Here is a 27984-nt window from a genome sequence, read left to right as displayed (position 1 = left end):
CACAAAGTCTCTCTTTGCAGACAACAGGGTCACTTGGGTCACTGGCTTCACTCTTGCCAGCAACATTGACAGCCTTGACTCTGAACGAATACTCCTGGTTTTCCATCAGACCCTTCAGTAAGTGTTCTGTTGTTGGAACATCCTCAGCTACATGAACCCATTCTTCAGTTCCACTCTTTAGAAGCTCAATGATGTATGACTCTATCTTTGCACCACCATCGTGCTCAGGCCGGGTCCACTGCAGATGTGCAGTAGTCTTGCCAATGTCTTTAATGAAAGGCTTTCCGGGAGCCCAAGGAGGATCTAAAACAACAACATTAGAGAACTGTACTTGTTATTCATTTTATTGCCTTAACATTCAATAAATAAACAGTGACATACCAATTGGATCTTTAATCAAAACTGGTTCGGTCTCAGCACTTGGCTTTCCTGGTCCTGCAAGATTCTCAGCCAAAACTCTAAACTTGTACTTCTTCTTAGTTGGCAAACCTTTTACCCTGAAAAAGAAACATTTAATTTAACACTGGAATGTCATTGTAATGTCATTGTTCCTGTTTTACAGTTCAATTCAAATGGCAATGCACTGAAAAACAATGAACCTACCTGTATGTTGTGTCCTTTATCGGCAGCTTGTTACACCTGATCCATTTGTCAGTTTCTGGATCAAACCTCTCAACCCAGTACCCAGTAATGGGACTTCCACCATCTTCATCAGGTTCATACCATGTGAGAGTAACAGCATCCTTTGTGATATCAGAAGGCTGAACCCTGCTTGGAGCCCCAGGAGTGTCTAAGTGACAAAGGAAAACAATAAGTCATCTTGTAAACAAAACAATAACACCATGAATTACAAAGTAAAGTTTATGCTCACCAAATGAATACTTGGCAATAATAGGCACATGCTCGGCTGGAGTGCCTATGCCATACTGGTTCTCAGCAGACACTCTGAAGACATACTCCTTCATAGGCACCAGCTTTGAGGCTTTGAAAGCAGTTTGCTTGATGGTGGCAGACAGTTTCTGCCACTCTTCCTTATCTGTGGGTCTCATCTCTACAATGTAGTTGGCGACTGGTGAGCCACCATCATCTCTAGGGGCGTTCCAGGCAAGACAGCATGACTCGTTTGTGATTTCAGAGATATCGAAAGCAGCTGGGGGGCCTGGTTTATCTGTTTTTCAACATCAAGACATAATTACAATTAACATTGTGCACTGTTATGTTAGAATATTTTGCTAAAATAGCATATGGAAAACAGTATACCAAGAATGTTAACTTCAACAGTGGCTGTTGCACGCCCGCTGGTGTTGACCGCCTCAATGATGTAGGTGGATGTGTCCGATCTGGTTGTGTTAGCAATGGAAAGCATGGAATGGCCAGGTTTTGTGTCAATGGTAACTCTATCATCAGGTCTCAGGACGAGGTCAGCCTTTGTCCATTTCACCCTCGGATCTGGTTTGCCAAGCACATCTGCGGGCAGGTCGATCTTAGTGCCGGCTCTGGCAGTCAAGCCAGCCAAGAGCTTCACGTCAAGCTGGATCTCTGGTGGATCTGAAAATACAATACACAACGTGAATTAAGTGGTTGGATGCTGGCTATCAATTAATAACTGCTGTAAATGGCTCTAGATTGCTAACCTTTAGGATCTACAGCAAGTATCTCATCTGTAGCCTTGCATGGTCGGCTGGCTCCGAGTCTATTCACCGCTCTGATACGGTAGGCGTACCACTGACCTTCAATAAGACCAGTGACCTGGAACCTGAAAAATGTATAACGATGCAGGTTACAGATGTGTTCAAATAATGACAAAACAGAATGGTTTATATGTTGTGGCGGGAACACTCACTTCAGTTCGGGAAGGGGATCTCCACAGGCCTCCCATTTGTCAGTGCCACGCTGGCACTTATCAACAATGTAGCCCTTAACAGGAGCACCACCGTCGTATCTGGGAGGTTCCCAGAAGAGGAAGATGCTCTTTGCTGATTTGTCTCTCCATTTCAGGTTCTCAGGTGGATCAGGCACGGCTGTGTTTCAAAGTATGTGTATTCATTATTTGGTTCATTCAATTTATAATCTCAAACAAACAGACTTCTAAAATAAGATGATTCGGAATCATAAAAAATAAATAGTTAAACTACTGACATATATCACTTATGACTTACTGGCTGGGGATGACACATTCACAGGTTCATCAATGTATGCTGGCTCTCCAGGTCCACATTTGTTGCAAGCAATGACACTGAACAAATATTCCTTGCCCTCAATGACATCTGTGCACGTGTACTCCAGGTCCTGTATTCCTGACATCACCTGAAAAGAGTGTTGTTATTTAAACTCACACGGTACACTAAGTGCATGTAGATGAGTTGTTAAACCAATCAAAGAACAACTCACCTTGACCCAGGTCTTACGGGAGACCTCACGTTTCTCAATATTGTATCCAGTTACAGCACTGCCTCCATCATGTTCGGGTGCCTCCCACATTAGATGCACATGATGTCTGGTAACCTCTGCGACTTTGAAGTCTTTGGGTGCACTTGGGCATGCTGTAAATAAGATGCAAAGAAAGATATTGCACTGTGAATCATTGTGCAAATGGCAGGATTTACAGCATGAAATGGTATCATTTAAGTTTACTTACCAATAACATTGACTTCAATCTCTCCAGTAACAGATGTCATGTCGTTCTCCAGTTGTAAGGTGTAGGTTCCTCTGTCTGGGCGCACGCTTGGAGCAACGACCAGTTCGGTGTATGTGGGTTTCGTGACCTTGGAAACACGTTCACCTGCGATGAGTTCTTTATCTCCGAATGTCCACTTGGGTGTGGGCACAGGATATCCTGTAATGGGGACTCGGATTTGAAGAGCATTTGGGACGATGACCTCCAGGCCGTTTTTGAATCCACTGAGATCCATAGTAGGACACACTAAGCGAATATAAAAATCAACAAATTAATATAATGTATACATTGTATAATGTCTTCAAGGTACGTTTATGGTTTATGCCCACCGTGAGGATCATCAGCCAAGAGTGGCCCAAGGGTATCTGCTGGGTCAGACACTCCAGCAGCATTTTCTGCACATACTCTATAGTGATACTTCAGACCGAACTTTAATCCAGAAACCTTAATGAAGGAAACATGCTGTTTTATTAATTGAATAGAAACTATTTATACCGCCCAAAAATGAGTTAGTCTACAAGCCTGATCAGTTTGCTTTAAAGGGTTTTTGTTTGGCCAGCTAGAAACATCTTAGTTAGGCCGGGAGCTTAACGTTTTTTTTTTTCACTAAAATACTACATAGTATTATCACAAAAATAAAAATGACATACCCTGTAATAAAGGTCTGGGCAAAGCCTAGCGTTACATCTCAACCACTTGTTGGTACCATCTTCACACTTCTCAATGATGTAGCCTGTAATCATGCTGCCTCCATTGTTCATGGGTGTTTCCCATGACAACTGAACAGAGTCTTTGGTCTGATTTGTGTGGTTGAAGTTCAGAGGTGGACTTGGTCTCTCTGTATAAAGAAAAAGTTAAAAGCATTCCCATTAAATATGTGTGACATTCAGTTTCGCAACAATTTAAGAAAGCCAGTAAGCTAGCACATAAATATACTAAACCACTACTAACCAATGGGATCCATAATCTTCACTGGATCTGTGGCAGCGCTTGGCTGACCAACTCCAGCCTTGTTTTCAGCCCTGACCCTGAAGATGTATTCCTTGTTCTCAACAACGTCATTAAGTGTGGCTGTGCGATCTTCAGCTTTCACAACCATGGCGGCCTCCCATTTCACAGCGGTGCGGTCACGGAGCTCAATGATGTAAGCTGTGATCTCAGATCCTCCATCAGAGACAGGTGGTTCCCAGGAAACTGTGGCACCAAACCTATTGACAACTCCAACCCTGACATTCTGAGGTGCATCGGGCACGTCTGATAAGGGAAGAATATATTTTAATTATTGCCAACACAAAGTAAGGCGAGTTGTTGCTATTGTTATACCAGACAAAAGTAATGCTCACCAAATTTGTTCTTGGCTTGAACTGGCTCGTCTGTGATAACAGGCTCTCCATTTCCAACTCTATTGCGAGCACATACGCGGAAGAGATACATGTTGTCCCGCTGTAATCCGCCAATGCAGTACTCTGGGATGTCGGCCCGGTCTGTGGTAACTGTCCAAGTCTTGCGTTTGATGTCACGCCTCTCAACCACATAAGCCAAAATCTTGCTTCCGCCATCGCCTTCTGGTTCCTCCCAGGCAAGGCTTACCTCACCATCAGCAGTGTCAACAACCTGCAGATTTTTCACGGGTCCAGGAACATCTAAAAATCACATTATTATTAATAAACATATAGAACTGTTTAAAGGTTGGTAAATAAATCTTGCTGGGTTTCCAACACACCGATAACATCTAGATTTATGAAAGCCTCTCCTGTTCCATGTTTGTTTTTGATGACAACCTTGTAACGTCCCTTGTCTGACTTCTTAGGGTCTTTAAGCCTATACTCAGTCTGATCATTAGATGTGTCACTGTTCTGGGTAGGTAGACTGGTGTCTTCATAAAACCATTCAGCCTCAGCACGAGGATAAGCATCATAGGGAACGGTCATGACGAAAGGCTTTCCAGCGTCTGTTACGAGGTTCTGATCTGTGGTCTTAATCTTTGGCACAGCTGTGAGGAAAAGTAAAGCCCATTGATAATAATATTCTCTTATATGAAAAAGACAAACGCATTGATGCACACTATAATACCTGCAAGCTCAAGCTTGGCTCTCGCATCCTTGTCTTTGGCAACTATTTTGTATTCTCCTTGATCACGGGGCCTGATCTCACAGACCTGCAGTCGGTGAACTTTGCCCTCACTGATCATCTGGTATTTGTCACCCTGGACGATGATCATGTTGTTCCTCATCCACCTGACATCAACTCTGTCCTTATTCAGTTCAGCCTCAAACACAATATCTGAGCCTGGTGGCTCAAATACATCTGTGGGTTGCCTGATGATTTCCACTGGAACCTCTGTTGAAGAAAAAAAAGCATGAGCATTTCTAATCATTTTATTTTTAAAATATTTATATTTTACACTTCTCAGGCATGTCCCATAAAGTGTGTACATACATAAAAATATTGTTTTCTATTGTCTTCAGTCTGGACTAGATTTTTTAGGACTTTAGCTTCTTCTTAAACTGAATTAACTTTAAACTCAAAATAGTTTCTATTTTAAGTTAAATGTTTTTACAATGTGCCCTTGTACAAAACAAAAGAAATACAAAACAGCAGAGAGAGAAATACCATAATACCATAACATGACTATAAGTGTCTGTTAAGTGTCTATAAAATAGTATTCTGAAATCTAAAATCCTGTGCAAAAATAATAATACCTTCAACAAAGAGACGTGCCCTTGATCTTCGGTCTTCCACTCCACAGGCATATTCACATTCATCATCTGGTCTGCACTCTTTGATTATAAGCTTGCATTCCTTTCCATCTTTTTCCATATGATATCTAAAGATGATGAGCATTAGCAAAAGATTTCACAAAAAAGGTTTTAGCTAACATTTTTTAAATCCAAAAATCACCTTGGTCCTTCTCTGATTTCACGTCCATTCCTGTACCATTTAACCTGGGCTTTTTCTTTAGACAGTTTGCACACAAACTCAGCATCCTCAAACTCAGTGATGGTTTGATCTCTGAGCTGAGCGGTGAAGTCAGCGGGTGCCTCGCTGATGATCAGCTCTGCAGAAGATTTATCAGCTCTGGCGACTACTGTGTATTCACCCTCGTCTGCAAGGCTGCAGTCTTTAATGGTCAGAGTGTGTTTGTCCTTGTCCACACGATACACAATACGTTTGCTGAAAGTGATCTCCTGACCGGCCTTCATCCATTGAACTGTCACATTTGGTCTGTTCACCTTGCAGGTAAAAGTGATGGTCTTCTTTTCTTCAATTTCACAGTCCTCTATTGGTTCAATGATTCTGAGTGCTTCCTCTGCCGATGGAAAGAAAAAGTAGTAAAAGATTTGCACAATCATTATTGTACATATACTTTTGATCTATATATGAGGAAGGATATAACATACTTTATGATTCTAAGTTTAATTAGCATAACTAGCATAATTATGGCATAAGAATCTGTTAACAAAGAGTTTACCCAGAACACTGACGTCAGCCGAGCACTTAGCCTGTTCTCCGCGTTGGTTTGTGAGTGTGATTGTGTAACTGGCTTCATCTGACTTCTCTGCAGCTTTGATTCTCAACGAGAACACTGTGTCTCTCTGAACCATGACAAACTTGCTGCTCTCAAACATGGTCTCGTTGTTCTTGAGCCATTTGGCTTTAGCACCCTCCGAGTTAACCTCACAGTTGAGAACGATCTCTTGTCCTTCCTTCAGTTGGATATTTTTGATGGGAGTGATTATCCTAAGTTTTTCTGATGAGGAAAGTCAAAAGTAGGCATTTTAGTCCAATTAAATGTAATAATTGAAAAGCGAACATTTTGCCTTAAACAGTAACTTACCAATGACCACCATGTCTGCTGAAGCTTTGACTGAACCAATATGAGCCGTGAATGCACCCTCATCTTTAAGTTCACAGTTCTTGACAATGAGCGCTCTTCTCTTGCCATCACTAACAATTTCATACTTGTCATCGTTTGTAAGCTCTGTGTCTCCTCTAAACCATTTTACTTCAAATGTTTCCTTGGACACAGAGCAAGTAAACTCGGCCTTCTCGCCCTCAACAACCTCCTGGTTTTGGGGCCTTGCGATGAACTCAGCTGCCATTTCTAGAGCATCAAAACGTTTTTTAGGCAAATCAATACGATTGAACTATTAACTGCTGGTCTCTTTTTAACATAATTTTTTAAAGAAGCCTAAGTCAAAGTCTTACCACTGATCTTCAGAGTCGCTGTTGTCTCTGAAGAAGGCAGTTTGCAATAGTATTCCCCATCATCTTCCATACGGAGGTCCTGGATAATGAGAATTCTCTTTCGTCCATCTGAAATGTGTTCATATCTACCACCCTCGGGTATCTCTTGGTCACCCTTGTACCATATGACATCCGCACCAGCTTTGGAGACCTCGCAAAACATCTTAATGCTGTCTGTTTCAGTGCCCTCAACATTGGTCAGGTTCTTTGTGAATTTAGCTTCCTCCTCTGCAAGGTAAGAGCAGTTCTCATTCATTTCTGAATTTCAGCATTAGCTCAAAAAAGAATTACTGAAAGAAAACTCACCGACAACAGTCAGCATTCCAGAGGATTTAGATGTTCTTGCGTCACATTCATATTCAGCCTCATCATCGAAGACGGCCTTGCTTATTATGAGAATACGATGTAATCCCTTAGCGATGATCTCATACTTCTTGCCCTTTTTGATCTCACTGCCATCTTTGAACCAGCGGACCTGTTCATACAAATAATAATGAGTTCATCTATTTTTTCAGTCCACACAGACATTTCCTCCACAGAGGAAAAAAGTTGTAAATACCTTTGCATTTTCACGGGACACTTCGCATTCAAACTTAGCAGATTCCTTCTCCTTAACCTCAACGTCATGAAGAGGCTTAGAGAATTCAACACATGGAGCTGAAAAAAAAGACATGCATGTGATTAACACAAATATTGTAAAAGCAATCTTAGTTGGTTTTAAACACTGAAGGACTGTAATTTAACTAACGTTCAACATTTAGGAAAGCAGATGTTTTGAAGTCCTTTGCATCACAGGTATATGTCTTGGAGTCATCAAGGCTACAATCCTTGATGATTAGTCTTCTTATTCGTCCTTCTGCCACCATCTCATACTTCTTGGTTTTACGAATCTCCTGTCCATCTCTGAACCATTTGACATCGGCTTTCTCCCTGGACAATTCACACTCCAGAATGGCAGTGGCTTCTTCCTCAACAGTCTGGTCCTCCAAGGGCTTGGTGAACTCAACTGGTGGCTCTATAAAGTGTTATATTTATGTAAATTTATGCATTTGGCAGATGCTTTTATCCAAAGCAACTTACAACGCATTTTACTATACAATTTTCTTCTGACTATGTGCAATCCCCTGGGATCGAACCCATGACCTTTGCATTGCTAGCACCATGCTCTAACCACTGAGAATATGCAGAAAATATATTATATGATTGGGAAACATAAATAAGTATAATATAATGCTATAGGGACGCATATTACTGTGTTCTCACCGTTTACAGTAAGTTTGGCCTGGGTCACAAAGTCCTTTGCTGTAAGTTTCACTTCTCCAGCTTCTGTCATCATGACATCTCTCAGGGTGAGAGAATGCAGTCTACCTTCAGCTCTAGTAACCACCTGGTAAAAATGTGTTTTGTTGTTTTTGTAACAAACAATTTACAATTACATTTATGTAGATGCTTTAATCCAAAGTGACCTACCTGTTCTGATTGTTACAACAATAATAACATGTATTAGTTTTATGTAGTTAATGGAAACTATAGTTTATGGTCAAATATATCTCACTGTCAAAATTTACATTCAAGTAGAACGCACAAACTGATAAATGTATCTTAAGGTCACTGTGGATAAAAACATATCCCAAATGCATAAACGTCTGCAGTACACACACAGAAAATATGTCTATCAGACATTAGAAATACAGAGAAAAAAAAATATTTTACCTTTAACTACATGTATGTCAAAATGCTAAGAAAGAGCACTACACTAACACTTCAACAGCACTCAACAGTGTTAAAAATAACCAGAGGGGCACTTGCAGGGCAGAATGTCTCAGTTGTTATCTCAAAACCTTAAGCAAGTGCTGCTGGACATCCTTATATGCAGAAAACATTTATATAAAACTAATAATATTACATTCATTAGTTAATAAATTGGCTAAAATCAGTTTATTTATTATTTATTTGGTTTTTGGTAATGTTACATAGATTTTTATTAGCTCACCAAAAAAGACCAAAAATAGCACTAAATATAGAGCACATATACTAATGTGCTTGTATATTTAACCATCTGTCTAAATCAGTGAGGCATATTGGAAACTTTAAAGCTTGAAATTATATTAAATTGCTGATTAAAGACTAGAGTTCTGGTCTCACTTTGTCATGAAGCAAATCAAATGTAAAGTGAATGGAGTCTTACCCTGTCACTTGGTTCCATCTTTGTTGAGCCAACAAACCATTCGACAGGAATATCCTCGTATGAGAGCTCACAGTCAAAGGTTGCAGTCTCTCCAGCCGTAACAGTGACATCCCGAAGAGGTCGTAGAAGCCCGATTGTGCGTGCTTTAGGGTCATAGAAAGCCATTCTCAATAACACCAAGAAACAATTCCTCTACAAGTTGTAATTTTCACTAAAGCACAAATTACAATAATAAAACCTTCCCAAGGAAAACTTCCCATCTCCAGCCTATCCCAAAGGGACCTGCATCATTAACATTTTGAGATTTCTGGTACAGTGAGTGGTCAGACTAAGAGGCATGTTTCATGTTTCAGGTCTTCCAATCACCCCCACCCTCTCCTGATAAGGTATGTGCCTTCTAAAAAAAAACTTAGGCCCAGATTGGCTACTGACAAAGCCCTGCTATGTTAACTATTTCTGTCACTCAATGTCTGTTACCCAACAAAAAAGTATGGCACTCTATATTTCCAATTACATTTTCTGTCCATTATTTAAATCTAAATTTCATCAATGATACCCCAATGCTTTAGAAAACTGTTTCAGTTTTGTGTTGGCCTATTTTTAGATGTCCTTCTCACCTTTAACTCTGAGCTGAGCAGAGGATTTAGCATTAGCAGCGCTGAAGTCCACGCTGCCAGCCATGTCCATGCGGACATTGTAAAGTATAAGCATGTGCTTGGTTCCCTCTTCCTTAATTTCACAGTCCTGATGAGTGGAATAAACAAAGCAAAATACATTTAAGATTAAATAGGAAATGTTTAAAAAACTAATCAGTAACAATGTGCATTAGATGAAGCCCTTACCGCAGACTGGTGCAGAGCCTCTTCTTTGAGTTTCCAGTTACCATGAACATCCTCCTCAGAGATTTCGGTCTCAAAGCGAGCAGTCTCAGTCTCTGTCACCTCCACACTGTACAGTGGACGGACAATCTTGATGTCACGTTCTGCAAAAGACAGGACAAGGGGGGAACTAAGATATAGTACCATGTATTTTTGTTCCTTTTCTTGAAATATACTGGCAGTAGAGGAGATGCACACCTTCAATGTTAAGTTTGGCTGCTGTTTTGTCAGAGCCGCAGTCGCACACATATTCGCCAGTGTTGTCCTTCACTGCCTTCCTGACAGTCAGGATGCGTTTCTTTCCATCAGCTTTTATAAGGATGTTCTTGGAGGGAATTATCTCCTTGCCGTCTTTGAACCATTTCACCTCGGAAATAGATTTGCTCACTTCACACATCAGGACCACCTCATCCTTCTCAACAGCAGTGTAGTCCTGCAACTTGGTGGTAAAGTAGGTATCTCCCTCTGTTGATTTTCAAGCGCAAATTAGGTTGATTCTACCATTTACAATTTTTGTACATAGTTGAATGTCTATAAAAGTGTTAACACTTACCAAGTACAGTGAGCATTGCCTCACATGTTTTTCCAAGAGCCTCGACTTTGATGAGAGAAGTGTCATCAATGGAGACCTCTTTGAAGGAAAGTGTGTGGATCTTGCCATCCTCGGACATGTGCACGACTTTGCTTGGATGCAGACGCACATCATTCTTGTACCACGTGACTTGAACCTTCTCATGAGAGAGTTCAATTCTGAACTCGGCTGTCTCGCGCTCTTTAACAGTGACGTCTTTGATAGGTCTGACAAACTCAAGACGGATGCCTGAGTGATGAAACAAACGCATTAAGAAAAGCTTAAAGAGAAGAGAAGTAGATCACACGCTGCATGATTTCATCAACAATAGGTTACCCTGAATAACAAGTTTGCTGGATGCTCTTTTGTCCTCAGCCTCAAAAATGTACTTTGCCTCATCTTCATAGGCTGCAGATCTGATCACCAGAGTGTGTCTAATTCCTTCTGTCAGGATTTCAAATTTCTCATCACTCTGCAACTCCAGAGATCCCTTCAGCCAACGGAAGGACTTTGCCACTCTCGACAACTCAATTTCAAATCTTGCCTCATCTTTCTCGTAGACGTGCACGTCACCCATGGGTGCGACAAAAGTGATAGGCAACTCTATAATACAGAAATGTGAAAATTTAGTCCATTTCAAGACAGGCAGAAAACAATTAAATGTAAAAAATTATATACCTTTGATTTGAAGATTGGCAGAGCACTTAGCATTTGCTCCTTGGAAGACTACCTCTCCTGTTTGGGAAACTTTGCAGTTGTAGAGTGTCAATGTGTGTTTTGCACCATCTTCAATGATCTCAACATCCTGTTAAAGAAAACATGTAAATTAAGGACATGAAGACCAACATGTTGTGATTGAATATAAAATGTTTAGATAAAATGTTTCTCACAGGTGAAGGAGACAGAACTTCATCCTTCAGTTTCCATTGGCCATGAACATCATCTTCAGAGATTTCCACTTCAAAACGAGCAGTCTCACCATCAAAGAGCTCGACGCCATACATGGGACGCACCACTTTGATGTCACGAGCTGGAATAAGACATTCGTCAGACACCCAAATCAAAGTGAACTTTCAAACAAAATCAATATAACTTTGAGTACTTACCTTCAATGTTCATGTTTGAAGTAGTCTTGTTTGCTCCACAGTCACAAACATACAATCCTTTGTCTTTCGCTTCGATTTTCTTAATAAAGAGGATTCTTCGTTTGCCCTCAGTCTTTATGGTGACCATCTTGGAGGATTTAATTTCGATTTCATTGTGGAACCATTTCACAGGAACATCTCTGCTCAGCTCGCAGTCGAGCGTGACCTCGTCTTTCTCAACTGCGGTGTAATCTTGCAGTTTGACAACGAAGTATGCATCACCCTCTGTAGAAACAAGTTTTTGTGTTAAAAGTGTAAAGAAGCAAAGATGTAACAGGAAGTAGTCTTCACAAGGTGTTCCGTTTTAGAGCAAAAATGTGACCACACTTTTTTCATTTAAAGTGGAAATTATTTAAGACAATAACTGATGCAACTGATCAAATAAATAATGTAATGAAGTAAGATTTACCTACGACCATCAGGTTAGCGGTTGTGGATATTCCTTTAGCCTCGGCTTTAATTTGGCAAGTATCATCTAGAGTTACCTCCTTAATTTCTAACGTATGTTTCTTTCCCACCACACTGGTGAACACGGTTCTGCTCGGATGCACTTTTATTTCATTTTTATACCATGTGACAGCGACGTTCTCATGAGAAAGCTCAAGGTCAAATAGAGCGGTTTGACCTTCCTTCACAGTTTGGTCCTTTAATGCTGAGATGAAGTTCAGCCTCATACCTATGACATTTGTGCAGTGCATAACAAATTGACTGCGGGCGCATTAAAAGAATATACTACAAACCCAACATAATCTTTAGGAAAATAAGCTGTTTCTCCACACATAATTATGTCAGTTTATTAGCACGTTTGTTATTTACTTATTTGTCATTTATATGTGTTATTTGGCATTATTGTTAGACTACACATTTAATAAACACCGAGTTAATTTTTTATAAGAATACAATTTGTCCATGACTTCACCAACCAAGATGATAACCAAGACTTACCCTCGACCATCAGATTTGCTTTTGACGTTTTTCCCAAGACTTCAATACTGTATTCGCCCTCATCCTCAAATTCACAGTTATTTATTATCAGTATGTGTTTCTTTCCATCGTCAATGATTTCGTATTTATTTCCTTGTGTAACGATATCCGAACCCTTAAACCAAATCACTTTAGGCACATCCTTGGTGATGGAGCACTCAAACTTTGCCTGTTTCTTTTCATGCACTGAAACATCCTTCAATGGGACTGTGAAGTCCATTTCAATCTCTGGTAGGTGTGAATGAACAGTGTCCATCGTGTGTCATTAATTTGCTTTTATATTTATTTGAATTGAAAATCATCAGTTTTTCTCTTACCTTTCACTGTGAGCATAGCACTTGTCACAGCGTTCAGAGCTTGGTATGTAACTTCACCAGCCTGGTCAAGCTGCACATTTTTGATAGTAAGGAATCGTTTTGTTCTCTCAGATCTGATGTCACATGTCTGAAATGAAAGCAGATAATAAATTGGTATTCAAAAACATCAGATTTTAAACAGAAATATGTGGAGAGATACTGTATAACTAGGCTATTTATCTACTTTACTAAATTATGATTAGTTTAAAAAACTACATGACTGCAATTTGACTTACAGAAATTTGGTACCTTAAGGATCAAAATGCGCATTTACTTCCACAAAAAAGACAAATAATGTTACAAATAAATCTTGAATGAGGGCATTACCGGGGATCTTGTCAGAACCTGTCCCTGAAGTTTCCATTCTCCAACCACATCATCCTCTGAAATTTCTGTCTCAAAGTTGGCCTCCGTTTTCTCAACCACCTCCATGCTAGCAAGAGGCTTCAAGATCTCCGCTTCCCGTTCTGAACAGAAGAAAGCATTATATGCAACAAAGTCAGATGGCAATGTAAGCAACAATCAAGTTCTCGGTTTAGAAGTTCATACCTCCAAGTGTCAGTTTTGCTGCATATCTGCGGCCTTCGACCTCCACAAAGTACTCTGCAATATCTTCAGGCTGGGCATTCTTGATTGTAAGAGTGATTTCTTTACCTTCCTTCTTCACTTCGGCCTTGCCCGTAGGGTCAGGGATGGGAATTTCCTCATCACCTTTGAACCACTTCCAGTTGGGAGTTTCCTTAAAGAGCTCACCCTTAAATGTAGCTGAGGCCTTGGGTTTGACATGCTGATCCCTCAAAGGTTTAACCAACCAGTCTCTTACGATTTCTGTTAAAGACATACATGCATACATTCACAACAGGTCTGCATTCACAACAGTAAAATATGGAGTTTTTTTGTCATAAAACATCATACCAATAATCTTGACATTGGTTTGAGTTTTAATGTTTTCACACTCGCAAGTGTAAACACCGGCATCATCATCATTTGAGTCCTGGATTGTGATGCTCTGCTGCAGGCCAATAATGTTTATCGTAATTTTGCCTGGGATTGATTTGATCTCTTTTCCATTCTTCTTCCAGACCACTTCCTTGTCCTTGCTCAACTCACAGGTCAGGTACATTGGCTGGCCCTTGATCACAGATGTCTCTTCTTCCAGATTCTTTGTGAATTTAACAGGCAATTCTGTTTGAGACAAAAAAAATTACAACATGAATGTACATCGATTAAAATTAGCACTGTAATTTTGCAGATTGGGGTCTTAAATACATAGGTTTGCATATACAGTATGCATGTTCAAGAGTGCATATGTGTATGTAAAATATAAAAATATAATCACTTCATCCAAAGTTGTCAAAAAATATATAGTCAATACCTTCAACAATAAGTTTAGCTGTTGAGGTCTTCTCCTTGTTTCCAAGTTTTGCAACACAAGTGTACTCTCCAGTGTCAGAAAGCTGTACATCAATGATTTGCAGTTTGCGGTCTTTGCCATCAGAGGTAAATTTGTGTTTTGGACTCTCCCTTAGATTGCTTCCATCTTTCATCCAGGTGGTGATAGCAGTAGATGGAGAGATCTGGCACTCGAATATAGCAGAGGACCCGATGGACTCAGCCTCCTGCAACACGATGTTCTGGAGCTCCTTAACAAACTTCAGTGGTACGGCTTTGAGCTGGAACCCAAAAGGCGATTCACCTGGAGGTTTGTCACCTCCACCACCAGGTTTCAGTCCTCTACCCCTTCCACCATCACCAGGAGAAGGAGTTTGTCTTGCTACAAAATAAGATGAAAACTGCTTTGTTCATACAAATTAAAAAAATGTGTCTCATTTCCATCCATTGACCCTCTGAGTTGTACATAGCTTTAGAAAACCAACAAATGCACACCGAAACATGATGATTTAAACAATATATTTAAATAATGAACTTACGTTTTAGTCCTCTGCCTCTTCCTGCAGCTGGCTCGTCCTTAGGTTTTCCATCTGTTTAAGATATTAGTATTATCTAGTAAGCAAAGGCTTGAAATTGTAACGTAAATTGTAGAAATCCTCAACTTCAAAGAAATATTATTGGTATTATACAAAGGACGAGATGAAGACAAACATTTGAGTGAATTAATGAAACACAAAAACAAGACAAAACAAAATCCCAGGACAAACAGATGAGATGGACAAACAGATTCAGAAGGACAGAAACTGGACTCAACTGACAATACAATTTATCAAGAGGTGTTTGACAAATGAAGAATGGAAGAATGGATCAACAGTTAAAAAAAAGACAAACAACATGAAACACTCATATAAGAATAAAGATGTTAAAGGGTAATTGAAGTGATATTATTGGTAGTTAGATGTTTTGAAGAAGCCATGAGATACCAATGGAGATACCTCTTTTGTCACCCATTCCTGGGGTTTCAACAGCCCCATCTTCCAAGAGGTCGTCAAAGTTCTCGGACCCATAGCTGTCCCGAGGAGTAAGTTCCCATCCCCAAGTTTCTTCTTCTTCATCTTCCACTTCTTCCTCTAGCTCCAATACTTCCTCCTCTTGCTGTGTAGGAATCTTTTGTAAATGCAGAGCACTAGGGGACATCTCTTTCATAACTTCTCTTATTTCTTCACTTTTCTGAGTAGTTGTTTCTTCTTTGGGTGAGATTTTCTTTTGGACCTTTTTCAGGGTAACAGACTCAATTGAATCCTTGGTAGAAAGCTTTTTGGGTAATTTGGCACTAGGCTTTCTTTCCACTGGAACGGACTCAGTTGGTTTAGGTTTGGCTATGTCAGCTTTTGGAGAAAGAGTCTTTTTCAGGTCTCCGGGTTCTACAGGCTTTAGCAATATTTCTTCTTTCCCCATTTTCTTTGGAGGAGAAGCAATCTTTTTGGAGATTGCTTGCTTCTCTTCTTTCAGACTTGTTTTAATCAATGAAAGACTGGGTTTATCTACCTTTGGTGAAGGAGTTTTCTTAGCTTCTACAGGTTTTAAAATAACATCCTCTTTTTTCAAATCTTCCTTTGGAATAATTCCACGTTTTTTAATTGGTGCCTTCTCTTCTTCCTTTGGTGTGTCTTCTGTTGCCTTTCCTGTGCTAGTAACAGTATTCATGGGGACATCTTGCTTCTCAACATGTTCAGGTTCTTTAGATACTTTCTGGGTTTGTTCTGGTCTCTTCACCTGGATGTGAGTGTCCTTTGGGATTACAGACATTTCTGGACGCTTAATTTCTTCAGGCTTCTTTGTTTGTTCTTGAGGAATCTTTTCAGCAGATATATGAGCTTTGGAAAAAGGTTTCAGTTGAACATTTTCTGACTCATCTGCCTCTGGTGTAATTTTACCAGATTTCTTTATAGATTTCTTAGGCTCTTTTGATATTTCATCCTTAGCCACCGCACTCAGTTTATGTTCCTTTTTTAATGAGATCTTAGTTCCTTTCTCTCTCCCGTCTAACTCTCGAACAATCTCTGCTTTACCGTTCGCTTCATACACTTCAGTTTTTTCTCCTTCCTCTTCATATGATCTCTCTGTAGCTGTTTCATAGGACTGAGTATCTTCAGTGACTTCACAACTGCTGGTGATCTTAACTTCAGTGAAAGTCTTTGAGAATACCATCTCTTTTCCAACAATTTCGGCTTTCTCAGTTTTACGGAGAAGAGGTCCTGCTCCGACTGATGATTCCTCTCGCTCAATCTTGCTAACTTTCTTAAGTGATATAACTTCAAGTTCTTCCTCATGCTCTTTTGATTTTCTAGTCACATTCTTCGATGCCGGCGTTTCCATTCTGTCCACTTCCTTCAAGTGAATTATTCTCTTTTGTTTAAGAAGTGGTTGTGTGGTGCTAGTTGTTTCTGAGGCAACAAGTGTGACATTAATCGCATAACAAAGACATTACATTTAGCAGGACATGAGACAGTTCACATATCACACATATTACACTGCAGGGCTTGCTGGCTATCCAAAAAAGCATAATGTAAACTGGTTGAACGAAGATGTGATAAACACAAGGTCTCATTATTACAACTAAACAAACTGTAGTGAACAGAATAATTGTTTAAAATCATAAAACTAAATAAACCTTTTGACCCCAAACAGTACTGATTAAACTACCATGTAAATCATAGCTGTTTAAAATAATGATAACGTAACATAACTAGAAAGTAACATGCTTCAATAAAAGGAATGAAACAAACACAAAACAAGTAGACACAAAATTACAAGATATGAATTATGATGCAAGAACAATATTGAATGTGGGGAGAATAATTATATTAATAATAATAATAATAAACATACCTTTTGGAGCAGGTCCAGGAGCAGCAACAGGCCCTTTGTCACCATCTGTTTCAGAAATCATTTTAGATTAAAAACATAACACACATACATGAGATAGATTATGGTTCCTAAGTACAAAAGTTAATAATATATATAATTCCGCTTTTTACTTCCCTTATAAATGTACAAGAACTGTACATTCATTAAAAAAGTGTAGTGAAAGAGTAGACACCTCACGTCCATATATCGTATTAAGAAACAAAGACATTAAGACTGTCAGAAGGGGTTAATAGGATTGTACATAGACAAACATTTAACTTAAGGTACATGACAAGATTTAAAAGATACTTTAAAGACATAAAAAACAGCTAAACAATCATACATATCAAACACTACCTGTAGGAGGAGAGATTTTAGGTTCAAGTGGCGCTGCTGTTTGCTTTGTTGCTTCAGGAGATGGTTTCTTTTCAACAGTTGGCTCTTTAAATAAAACAGTACCACAGTCACAACCACATGTAGTGAAGACAAATGCATAATAAGCTGTTATTGTTGTACATTTTCAGAACGATAAACGTTAAAAGATAGCCATAAAAGAAGAAACAATTAAAAGCAAAGAATCACAGATCCTATTAGACTACAGACCAGCAAACAGCTCTTCTCAAGCTTTCAATACCTTTATAAGGCAAACTTTTCTTGCTTTCAATACCTTTAGAAGGCAAACTTTTCTGTTCAACTGGAGCCACAGTTGTCTTTGGTGCCTCAGGAGATGGTTTCTTTTCAACACTGGGCTCTTTGAATAAAACAATATGATTGTCACAACCACATGAAGAATGCTACATGACTGGACAAGATGAACACAGAAAAGATGGACTGACAAAGCAAACAATCACACACCATACCAAAGATAAACTAAAAATATATTCTTCCCATGTATACCTTTAGAAGGAGGCAGTACTTTCTGTTCAACTGGAGCCAAAGTTGGCTTTGGAGCTTTGGGAACTGGCTTCTTTTCAACAGCTGGTTCTTTAAATAAGATAATGTCATGGTCACGACCAAAAACTGGTGTTAGAAGAACATTTATAAAGATGATCACAAAAGATGACACATTAAAACAAACACACACAACACTAAAGAATTACTTTAATGCCAGCGAATACTTTTTGCTGTATACCTTTGGAAGGAGGCAATATTTTCTGTTCAACTGGAGCCACAGTTGGTTTTGGTGCTTCAGGTTTCTTTTCAACAATGGGCTCTTTAAATAAAACAATGCCAAAGTCACAACCAAAATGAACCAATGCATACTGTATATGGAACAAGCTGTTACTCAACTCGTCATTCAAAATGTAAAGATAAAAAGATGGCAAAAAGATGATATCATAGTCACAGTATAAAAGGTGACCACAAAAGAAGATACATTATAAAAACAATGCTTCTGATTTATATGCCAGCTATTCTTTCTTGCTGTTTACCTTTAAGAGGCAATATTTTCTTTTCAACTGAAGTAACAATTGGTTTTGATGCTTCTGGAACTGCTTTCTTTTCGATGGTGGGCTCTTTAAATAAGATGACACAATAGTCACAATATTATTGGTGACTACAAAAGATACATTTAAAAACAATGTATCTGATTTATATGCCATCAAATCTTGCTGTATACCTTTGGAAGATAATGTTTTCTCTTCATCTGAAGCCACAGTTGGTTTTGGTGCATCAGGCACTGGTTTCTTTTCAACGGTTGGCTCTTTAAAACAAAAGACCATACCATACCATGTCACAAATGTGGATTAACTTGTTATTTGACTGGACTATAAAGATTTTAAGAGATTTAAGAGAAAAAAGATAGATTGACAAAGCAAACAATCAACTGACAAACAGTAAACATCGGAACAATTGCTTTTCTTTGTATACCTTTTGAAGGAGGTATAATTTTCTGTTCAACTGGAGCAACTGTCGGCTTTGGTGCTTCAGGCACTGGTTTCTTTTCAACAGCTGGCTCTTTAAATAAAACAACTCCACAATCAAAATGAACCAAGGCATGTTTGAAACAAGAGGTTACTGGACTGGACAGTAAACATTTAAAGATGAAAAGAGACAGAGATGGATTGACAGCACAAACAATCACATCACATAAGACTGACATATAGACCAGAAAATTGTTCTTCCAGTATAGCTTTGTATACCTTTGGAATGAGGCAATAGTTTCTGTCCAACTGGAGTCACAGTTGGTTTCGGTGCTTCAGGAGCTGGTTTCTTTTCAACAGTGGGCTCTTTAAATAAGACGACACCAAAGTCACAATATAAAAGGTGACCATAAAAACATGTATCTGATCTGTATACCAGCAAACGTTTCTTGCTGTATACCTTTAGAAGGCAATCTTTTCTTTACAACTGGAGCCACAGTTGGTTTTGGTACTTCAGGAACTGGTTTCTTTTCGAGCTCTTTAAATAAGATGACACCACAGTCACAATATAATTGTGGCCACACATAAATGCATCTGACTTATATGTCAGCAGATATTTCTTGCTGTATACCTTTAGGAGCAGGCAGTAGTTTCTGTTCAACTGGAGCCATTGTTGGCTTGAATGCAACGTGTCCAGGTTCCTTCACCGATTCTGGTTCTTGAAAAAGGTAACCCAAGGTTACAATCAAGATATAGAAGATTTGAAGATGAACATACAAACACACAAGGAGCAAGGAGCTGAAACAGAATGTCAGTTCTTGAAGTCTTCATTTTTTTTTACTTTTGTATAAGAAATAACTTCTCACACAAATGTTACAGCCTGAGTATTCGATTGATTAAGAATCAGAACACATTTAAGATATAAGACATTGTCCAGAAAAGACAAAAAAAGGTTATCATAGTTGCCTTTTCGGCAAAAACCTTAAGACAAACAAGCAACATTCAAGAAAAGATATATGCAATATACCAGCCAAGGCATATGTTTAAGATTGCAAGATTTACCTTTTGCATGCACTTCATCTAGTTTAGTTGCAATATATCTTGCTTTGACCATTGGTGTAATTTCAGCTGACATCTGAGAAGGTTCTAACTGTGATCTCTTGATTTTATCCTCCTGAGAGAGAGCAAGCTTATCTTTTTTCCTCTGAATGGTCTCGTCCGTTTTAGGAGTGACATGTTTCTTCTGAGGGGAAATATCCTTGATGGCATATTTTTCAATTTGCATAATTTCTTGCCTTTCCAGAGATATGTCATTGATAAGTGCCACCACATCTTCTGTGGGCCTTTCATCTCTTTCAACACTAGATGTCAGCAATTTCCTCTCTAAGTGCAATTCTTCTTTTGACTGTTTCAGTTCAGTCATCTTTATAGCTGGGGTTTCTTCTGGCATCCGGGAGACCTCTGTTTCAATTATCTCCACATCTTCAGCAGATGATTCTCTAATGTGATGACCCATAATTTCTTGAGCTTGAATAGGCAATACCTCCACGAGTAAATGAGAAATGCCACTACTCTTCTCCACAATTTCATCCCTCAAATATAATTCTTCCTTCATGCAAATCTTTTGCATTGCCTGGGTAACCTCCACTGTGTGGAGAATTTGCTCAGTTCTCTTCGAAGCTGAAAAGACTTTAAAGACGAAAGATTTTCAAGATTGCACCACTTAACGTGGCAAGAGTTTTAAACAAGATCATGCAACAGTAACATGTTTTCAATCTATCAGTTAAACTTGACTAGACCGTTTATCATGGTATTAATAATTAATGTATAAATGTCTGTTTAGTTATTTTCTAAGGGCTGGTAACATTATGTAGAAATTCAAATTGCCTTTATATCACAAAACACAGTGCATACCTTTGACTGAGGGCATCTCAGTCTCCTGTTTAGCCACTGTTTTTTTCTGAGATGGTACTTCTGCAGGCTTTACTTCAGCCGCTTTGTAAAAGTACACCAGACAGAGATAGAACATTAAGTGAAGACAAAGAACAAAAACATAAGAAAAATAAGATCGGCTGACAAATGTAAGACATTGTAATGTTTATCCCCATAAATGCAGGGTATTTTAATGGCTGTATTTGTCTTCCACAGCTTTATTATCTGGATACCTTTCTTTGAATAAGCCTCCTTATTGTAAGTAACTGGTGCAGGTTCACTAGGTTCTGGGGTTGGTTTCATCTTTGGTGGTTCTTGCTTTTTAGCTTGTTCTGCTTCTCGGGACTCTAAAGGTTTGGTCAAAGGCTGTACTTTTCTGTCAGACTCAACTTTGGAAGCCTCTCGGGAAAGTGGCTTTCTTGTGGGTTCCTGTATAATCTCCAGTGGAACCGTTGTGACTTCTGGTTTACTAACTGTCTCTGGAGTGTAAGTTGGCTGACTAGCAGGCTCTACACTTGATGGCTTGGAGAAAACGGCTTTAGCTACATCTTGTATTGGCGCAGAGATTTCTTTCCTCAATGGCTCTGTCTTTGGTGGCACAGAGGCAGCAATTGCAGGCTCCGGTTTTCTATCTACCTTTACTTTTGAAGCATTTGCTTCCTTCGTCTCCAAAGAAACTTGAAAGGAACACACACGTAGTTATACAGTGCATTTTGTTTAAGGCCGAAATAATATAAAGAGTTATTTAAGAGCACCCAAATGACAAACTTCAAGAGCACCAGATTTGGTGACAAAACAACAAACACAAATGACACAGGTTTAAGATAACCCACAAGCACTATACAAAATTATAGTTTTTTACCTTTAATTTGAGTAGTGTCCGGCTTTGAAGCCTCATCTTTTTTAATAGCTAAGGTTGGTTGAGGTACAGATTCTGGCTTTTTAGGAGCTTCTGGAGCTTTTAAAGAATAACAAAAACAGAGTGGCATGTCGTGAACCCAAAAATATAAAGCAAAGGGGACTATGTTATCCTAAATTGAACAAGAGGCACTGTAAGATTAAAGGAATACCCACGCACCACATTCACAAGACAAACACAATGTATATAGATAGACACTAACAAGACACTGAAAACACAATAATCACACACAATACCTTTAACATAGGGTGCTTCAACTTTCTTTGTAACTTCAGGCTCAATTTCAGTGCTGGGTTTGGTCTCAGGCTTTGGTGTAGCTTTTGGTTCCGGCTTGGGCTCAGGTTTTGGTGCAGCTTTCGGCTCAGGCTGTGGAATAACTTTTGGCTCAGGCTTGGGTTGAGGTTTTGGTTCAGGCTTAGCCACAACCCCTGGAGTCTCTTTGGGTTCTGCCAGCACCTGTGATTTAGGCTCTGCAGCAGTAGGTTTTATAACATCAGTTTCCAAAAGGATATTGACAACACAAACATAAGACTTTTAAAGACTGTGTGCATCACAGATAGACAGTATATTGAGAAATATACTTTCAAAACATTAAGAACATATTTAAAAGAATATACAACATAAGAGTAAACTGCAGACAACAGTTTCACATAAGACATGTATTTGAAACTCATAACAAACAACATTTGAAAGAAACATATAGAATAGAGAACTTATATTAGACAATAAACATTCTGAACACACATATTGCTGACAATACCTTTGGCTGGGGGTCGTTCTTTTTGTTCAGTCACTTTTAGAGAGGTCACTCTCTCCTCAACTGGTTTCTTGACTTCAGGTTCTTTGAAATACGATGGCAATACAATTCAGTCATGATTTATGTGTTCCCAAACAAATTACCACATGTACATCAAGTGCACAATTACAGACACATCTGGTAATATACAAAAAACTGATTTGTTAGTAGAAAACACTAAACACAGAAAAACTGAAGAATAAGGTTAGACTGGAGCAATGCCATGTAAATACCTTTCTCGGGAACCAGCGTACTCTGTACGAAGGTCGTAGCAGGTGTCTCTTCTGGGTGCTTCATAACTTCAAGGACTTAAAAGACATCAGTTTTATTAGAATATAACCTTCTAAGCTTATGCAATGTTTACGTAGCCAAAGCGTCCATGCTTTTAGCATGATTGCAAAAGCATTACAAGAAAACATAAATGGACGGCAAAATGTAACACATGGTAATTATACAAAGGACACAAATTCACAATGACATACAATATTAGATGAACCAAAGATGTTTTTGGTTCAGCACGGACAACACATGTTATGTGTTTCGTTTGAGGAAACACTAAAGCAGTTGGCTTGGTGAACAGGTGTTAAAAGATATCTGGCATCAAAAAGCCCTAATACAAACAGAGTGCTTTCATTGAATACCTTTCTCTGGCAACTCTTTTGTCTTTTCCACTACAGTCTTTGTAACGGTCTCCTCGATGGGTTTCTTCACCTCTGTAGAGATACGAGAACATTTTAGCTAAGCTTTTCAAATTCTTCTAAACTTATAAAGGTTACAGCACAGCAACACCTGATGATTAAAAAGGTTAATGATTTGTGTTAAATGATTGAAAGACTGATGGACTGTGATGAAAACGAAAACAGGAAAATTATACACGCTTTGTGGTTGACAACATATAGACAGAATGTAAAATGCTGTCTCATTTTGTATTCACTTTATATAAAAGTGCTAGATGAATAAATAAAAATGTAAATATGATTTTTTTTAAGAATTAAAATGAAGATGAGTGATGACAAAGAGATGACAAAGACGAAAACAAACGCACACATACAGACACACACAAAATATAAACAAGACGAGCAAACTGTTATGCTCTTAAATAAAGACACCAAGACTATTAACCCCACTGTACCTTGCAGTGAAGAAAATTTATAAGTAACACTCTCCTCTTGGACTGTCCAGCTCTGATACTCTATCATACAACAATAAAATAGTTTTAAAAGTTCGAATTACACGGAATACATTTCAGAAGACACTTCAGAAATGAGAAAGAAAGAAAGAAAGAAAGAAAGAAAGAAAGAAAGAAAGAAAGAAAGAAAGAAAGAAAGAAAGAAAGAAAGAAAGAAAGAAAGAAAGAAAGAAAGAAAGAAAGAATGAAAGAATGAAAAGGAGAGAGAGAGCGAGAGAGAGAAATAATTTTTATTTTAAATAATACCTGTCATTTGAGATTTTTCTTCATAATGACATTCAGAGGTTTCATCTTTACACAGAAGGAAACTTGATTATTATAAATGAAGGTACATTATAACACTACATATTTCTTTCCTCTATTCATTTGTTTGTTTAACTTTGCTTGTCTTACCCTTAAAACTGATCACAGATGACACATCAGGCATTTGTATTGATGTATCTGGAACATCTGGACATGTTAAGATTAATTTTAATTTACTTTGATTGATTAAAATAAAGAATATATTTTCATCTTATTAGTTCTGTTTATAGTTTGCACAAGTTTGAAATGAAATTAGTTGGAATGGGGGTATAAAACAGTTAATCCTCAAATCCCACATGTGACAACTACTTACCAAAGGAACGTGTTCTTAATTCAATTTCTGGAAAAGAAGGTAAAAGATATTTACTCTCGACTAAGCTCTACTTAACTAACACCTGCGCGATGATCCTTTACAATAAAGTTTGTACCTTTGCCTGACAGATAAAGCTCCGCTGTGCTTTTAGTTTCACCGACAGGCTCCAGTCGTGCAATCACAGAGTACACGCCTAAAAGATTTTCAGTCAAGTTAATTTAATGGACTTTTAACTTCTTTCACTCTATACTGAGATTCTGTGACTACATTAAAATACACACCTTCATCCTCAGATGTTACATTACGGATGATCATAAAGTGTCTTCGTCCTTCACATCTGAAGGTATATTTTGGGCTCTCTTTAAGTTCCCATGCGTCTTTATACCAGGTGACGACCGCATTGTCAAAAGCCAACTCGCACTCAAAAGTGGCCGACTGCCGTTCATTCACCACAATATTCTGAATGCGCTTGGTGAACTGAATTTGATCAGCTACAAATAATATAAAAGGATTGGAATCATTAATTGTCTTAAAATTCATTTCATGGATTTCAAAAGGAAAAAGAGGCAAAAAAAGGAATACAGACATTTTGACACACACTGGACTAAACAAGTTTAAAGAATAAAAAGAGCAACAGTCAAAGTATCAAAGAGGTTAGTAATGCTTAATTAATTCATTCGGCAGAAAGTAGGAGAGCATATAAATATTTTTTTTGACAAAGCGAGGTAAACTTGGTTATGAGCGGGCAACCTGTATAGCAGTTTAAAAAAGTGCTGTACAATATAAATCAGCTAGTAGATTAATGCAAAGGAACAGTTCCACATTTAGTAAAGACTGTTGATTTAAAAAATATATAAAGTTGACTTACCCATTACTGTCAATCTTGCACTGGATATATGTGGCCCGCAAACGACCCGATAATTTCCCTGGTCACTGCTCTGACAGTTTTTGATCTTCAAGATGTGACGATCACCCACAATTTGAACGTTGTATTTATCACTAGTTTCTAGCTTCTTTGTATCTTTATACCAAGACAGTGCAATCTCTGGATAGTTGATTTTAATCTCACACTCAAGCACTGCATCTTTGTTAACTTGCGTTGTCTGGTCCTCGATGTCTTTAACTAGAGTCACAGGCTGCAAAAATTGAATGAAACATTGAATTTATCACTATGTTGCTGGTGCAAATGTGATATTAATATTACACTGAAAAACTACTACTGCTCAAGAAAGGAACATACTTCAATGTTTTCCATTCTGCTCTGCAAATCAGACACAAGCTTTGCCAAATCTTCATCATATTCTCGCCCAAGTTCACTTCCCTGATTGAAAAAAAAACATGGGCATTGATTAAAGCTACTTGTTGGGTATTTGTATCCCATAGGTTTTAACCTATTTAGATAAAGATTTGAAAAATATCTACCATTCTTCCACTTTCTTGTTCTTTTTCCTTCTTCAGTATCTCAATGGCTTGAAGGATACCTCTGTAATCTGTGATTCCATACATGCGTGCGTATTTCTCATACTCTTTAGGGTCTACATTTCTAAGCAACTCAACAATGTCAATGTCTTTGTCCTCTTTTGGACTTTTCTGCTTTGAAGGAGTCCTGAGCACAGAAAAAGAGAGTTCAATGTTATAATCATTCCAAGAATAAAGCCCTAAATAAGATACATCCAAATACCACACTCACTTCTTCAGTTTGACCACCTCTGGTCCAGACTCTTTCTTCTCATCAACATTCAAGTCGGTGCTGCACTCAATTTCTCCATGTTTGTTTGAAGCAACACATCTGTACTGACCGGAGTCAGATTTGGTCACCTCTTTGATCTCCAGCTTGGCCTCTTGGCCCTTTTGCTGAATGTTGATGCGACCACCGTGAGTCATCTGCCTCCATTTGCCCTTCATCCATTTCACGTTGGGAATGGGATCCCCACCAACTTTAGCAATGAAAGTAGCTGTGCCCTCTGTAATCCAGAATATGATGTGATGTCATGAAATCTAACATGCTCAAAATGGCATGTACTGCATACACTGTTTAATGGAAAGTGGTAACTTACTCTCAATGATATGAAAGCTCTTGGGCTCCTCAATAAAGAACAAGTTGTCCAGTTTTTTAACTGTCTGAGGTCCTGTGGGGGCTGCTGGCACTGGTGCAGCGCCAGATTTTTCTGATTGACACAGGCAGCGGAAATTAATCAAATTGAATTTTTTTATCAAATCGAATCAAATATTTTATCCAAAAAGCACTGATCCATAGTTACTCAAGAATGAATAGCAAACAAATGGGTTAAAAAGGTGATCAAAATCACACATAAAATATTACAGCACAATGAATAAAGAATGTGTCGTTACCTTTGATTGTGACTTTAGCTTTGGTGAATTCACTTCCGGCATCATTTGTTGCCTTGCACAGATAGTCTCCTGCATCTGTTTTAGAGGCCTTGTTTATCTCCAGGTTGGCTGTGCCATCCAAAAATGTGATCTTGGTGTTAGCAGAGGATAGGACTTCCCTTCTGTCCTTCATCCACTGAATATTCAGAGGAGAGGAGCCACAGACATGGCAGCTAAGGTTTAGCCTTTCCTCCTCATTGATTGTCACAGGTTTGAGGGGAAAGTCAAAAGATGGTGGCACTTTTTGTTCTAGATGTTAAAAAACGGAAACAGTCTTTTAATGAAATATGTTTACAGTATTCAATACAAAATTCCTCAGAAAGAAAACTACCAGCAAGATAATACAAAATGGAAACACGTCAAGAATAGAAAAATAGAAAGATAGACTACGTTTAAACTAGTAACTTGCTATAAGCACCTATTCGACCATTGCCTCTGTATGACATATCGCTTTATTGCTCTCTGAACTCTCTGTATGGTGCTTTGGATAAAAGCGTCTGCTTAATGACCAAATATAATGTAATTGTAAGTAAAATCATGCAAAAGACAAAACTTTCTACCTGTGATTTTAACCTCCACCTGGAAGGAGGCGGAGCCAGCTTCATTAGAAGCGGTGCACATGTAAATACCACTTTCTATGGCTTTGGCATTTTTGATGCACATCACAGCCACGTTGCTTTTGAAGAAAATGTCATAGATGTCCGAGGTGAAGATCTCTCCGTTATCTTTGTACCAGCTTACGGACAGAGGCTGTGACCCAGACACTCGACCCTCAAGCTTCACTGATTTTCCGCCGCTTTCCTCAACTTGATCTGAGGGTTTCTTAGTGAAGGTTGGTGGAATTTTACGTTCTGAAAAGGAAACACATTACACACACGACAATCATTCACGTTACATGCAAGATACAAAATGCATGCAACAATGTAACAG

General features: G+C 38.6%; 1 protein-coding gene across 1 annotated transcript in view; it reads right to left on the bottom strand.

Moving 5' to 3' along the window:
* The window catches only part of ttn.1 (titin, tandem duplicate 1), a 127583-nt gene that overhangs the window by 70437 nt on the left and 29162 nt on the right, over nt 1-27984 (bottom strand). Inside the window, exons 43-117 of the mRNA XM_079464582.1 lie at nt 27615-27905; nt 27016-27303; nt 26721-26831; nt 26354-26627; nt 26086-26269; nt 25904-25984; nt 25532-25799; nt 24945-25154; nt 24779-24856; nt 24664-24690; nt 24441-24497; nt 24294-24338; nt 23991-24050; nt 23500-23571; nt 23092-23166; nt 22823-22903; nt 22299-22532; nt 22006-22101; nt 21377-21820; nt 21126-21206; nt 20274-20900; nt 19843-19929; nt 19672-19749; nt 19491-19577; nt 19219-19305; nt 18968-19051; nt 18780-18863; nt 18482-18562; nt 18247-18333; nt 18017-18100; nt 17707-17790; nt 17332-17376; nt 15435-16886; nt 14979-15029; nt 14423-14821; nt 13963-14232; nt 13597-13875; nt 13375-13514; nt 13009-13135; nt 12653-12919; nt 12117-12383; nt 11669-11932; nt 11453-11592; nt 11241-11367; nt 10899-11165; nt 10545-10811; nt 10190-10456; nt 9956-10095; nt 9731-9857; nt 9114-9256; nt 8189-8312; nt 7674-7940; nt 7485-7582; nt 7232-7400; nt 6887-7153; nt 6516-6782; nt 6150-6428; nt 5579-5987; nt 5380-5504; nt 4751-5017; nt 4401-4670; nt 4021-4320; nt 3629-3931; nt 3328-3515; nt 3007-3121; nt 2639-2923; nt 2392-2543; nt 2160-2307; nt 1844-2021; nt 1635-1756; nt 1261-1548; nt 872-1168; nt 604-790; nt 382-497; nt 4-303 (exon numbers count right to left, since the gene is read on the bottom strand). Coding sequence (XP_079320708.1) covers nt 4-303; nt 382-497; nt 604-790; nt 872-1168; nt 1261-1548; nt 1635-1756; nt 1844-2021; nt 2160-2307; nt 2392-2543; nt 2639-2923; nt 3007-3121; nt 3328-3515; nt 3629-3931; nt 4021-4320; nt 4401-4670; nt 4751-5017; nt 5380-5504; nt 5579-5987; nt 6150-6428; nt 6516-6782; nt 6887-7153; nt 7232-7400; nt 7485-7582; nt 7674-7940; nt 8189-8312; nt 9114-9256; nt 9731-9857; nt 9956-10095; nt 10190-10456; nt 10545-10811; nt 10899-11165; nt 11241-11367; nt 11453-11592; nt 11669-11932; nt 12117-12383; nt 12653-12919; nt 13009-13135; nt 13375-13514; nt 13597-13875; nt 13963-14232; nt 14423-14821; nt 14979-15029; nt 15435-16886; nt 17332-17376; nt 17707-17790; nt 18017-18100; nt 18247-18333; nt 18482-18562; nt 18780-18863; nt 18968-19051; nt 19219-19305; nt 19491-19577; nt 19672-19749; nt 19843-19929; nt 20274-20900; nt 21126-21206; nt 21377-21820; nt 22006-22101; nt 22299-22532; nt 22823-22903; nt 23092-23166; nt 23500-23571; nt 23991-24050; nt 24294-24338; nt 24441-24497; nt 24664-24690; nt 24779-24856; nt 24945-25154; nt 25532-25799; nt 25904-25984; nt 26086-26269; nt 26354-26627; nt 26721-26831; nt 27016-27303; nt 27615-27905 — 15087 coding nt within the window. The remainder of the gene's footprint in view (nt 1-3; nt 304-381; nt 498-603; nt 791-871; nt 1169-1260; nt 1549-1634; nt 1757-1843; nt 2022-2159; nt 2308-2391; nt 2544-2638; nt 2924-3006; nt 3122-3327; nt 3516-3628; nt 3932-4020; nt 4321-4400; nt 4671-4750; nt 5018-5379; nt 5505-5578; nt 5988-6149; nt 6429-6515; nt 6783-6886; nt 7154-7231; nt 7401-7484; nt 7583-7673; nt 7941-8188; nt 8313-9113; nt 9257-9730; nt 9858-9955; nt 10096-10189; nt 10457-10544; nt 10812-10898; nt 11166-11240; nt 11368-11452; nt 11593-11668; nt 11933-12116; nt 12384-12652; nt 12920-13008; nt 13136-13374; nt 13515-13596; nt 13876-13962; nt 14233-14422; nt 14822-14978; nt 15030-15434; nt 16887-17331; nt 17377-17706; nt 17791-18016; nt 18101-18246; nt 18334-18481; nt 18563-18779; nt 18864-18967; nt 19052-19218; nt 19306-19490; nt 19578-19671; nt 19750-19842; nt 19930-20273; nt 20901-21125; nt 21207-21376; nt 21821-22005; nt 22102-22298; nt 22533-22822; nt 22904-23091; nt 23167-23499; nt 23572-23990; nt 24051-24293; nt 24339-24440; nt 24498-24663; nt 24691-24778; nt 24857-24944; nt 25155-25531; nt 25800-25903; nt 25985-26085; nt 26270-26353; nt 26628-26720; nt 26832-27015; nt 27304-27614; nt 27906-27984) is intronic.

Source organism: Barbatula barbatula (genome assembly GCF_947034865.1).
Source record: "Barbatula barbatula genome assembly, chromosome: 9".
Taxonomy (NCBI): Eukaryota; Metazoa; Chordata; class Actinopteri; order Cypriniformes; family Nemacheilidae; genus Barbatula; species Barbatula barbatula.
Note: the sequence above shows the minus strand (reverse complement) of the source record. Positions and strands in the feature narration are given on the sequence as shown.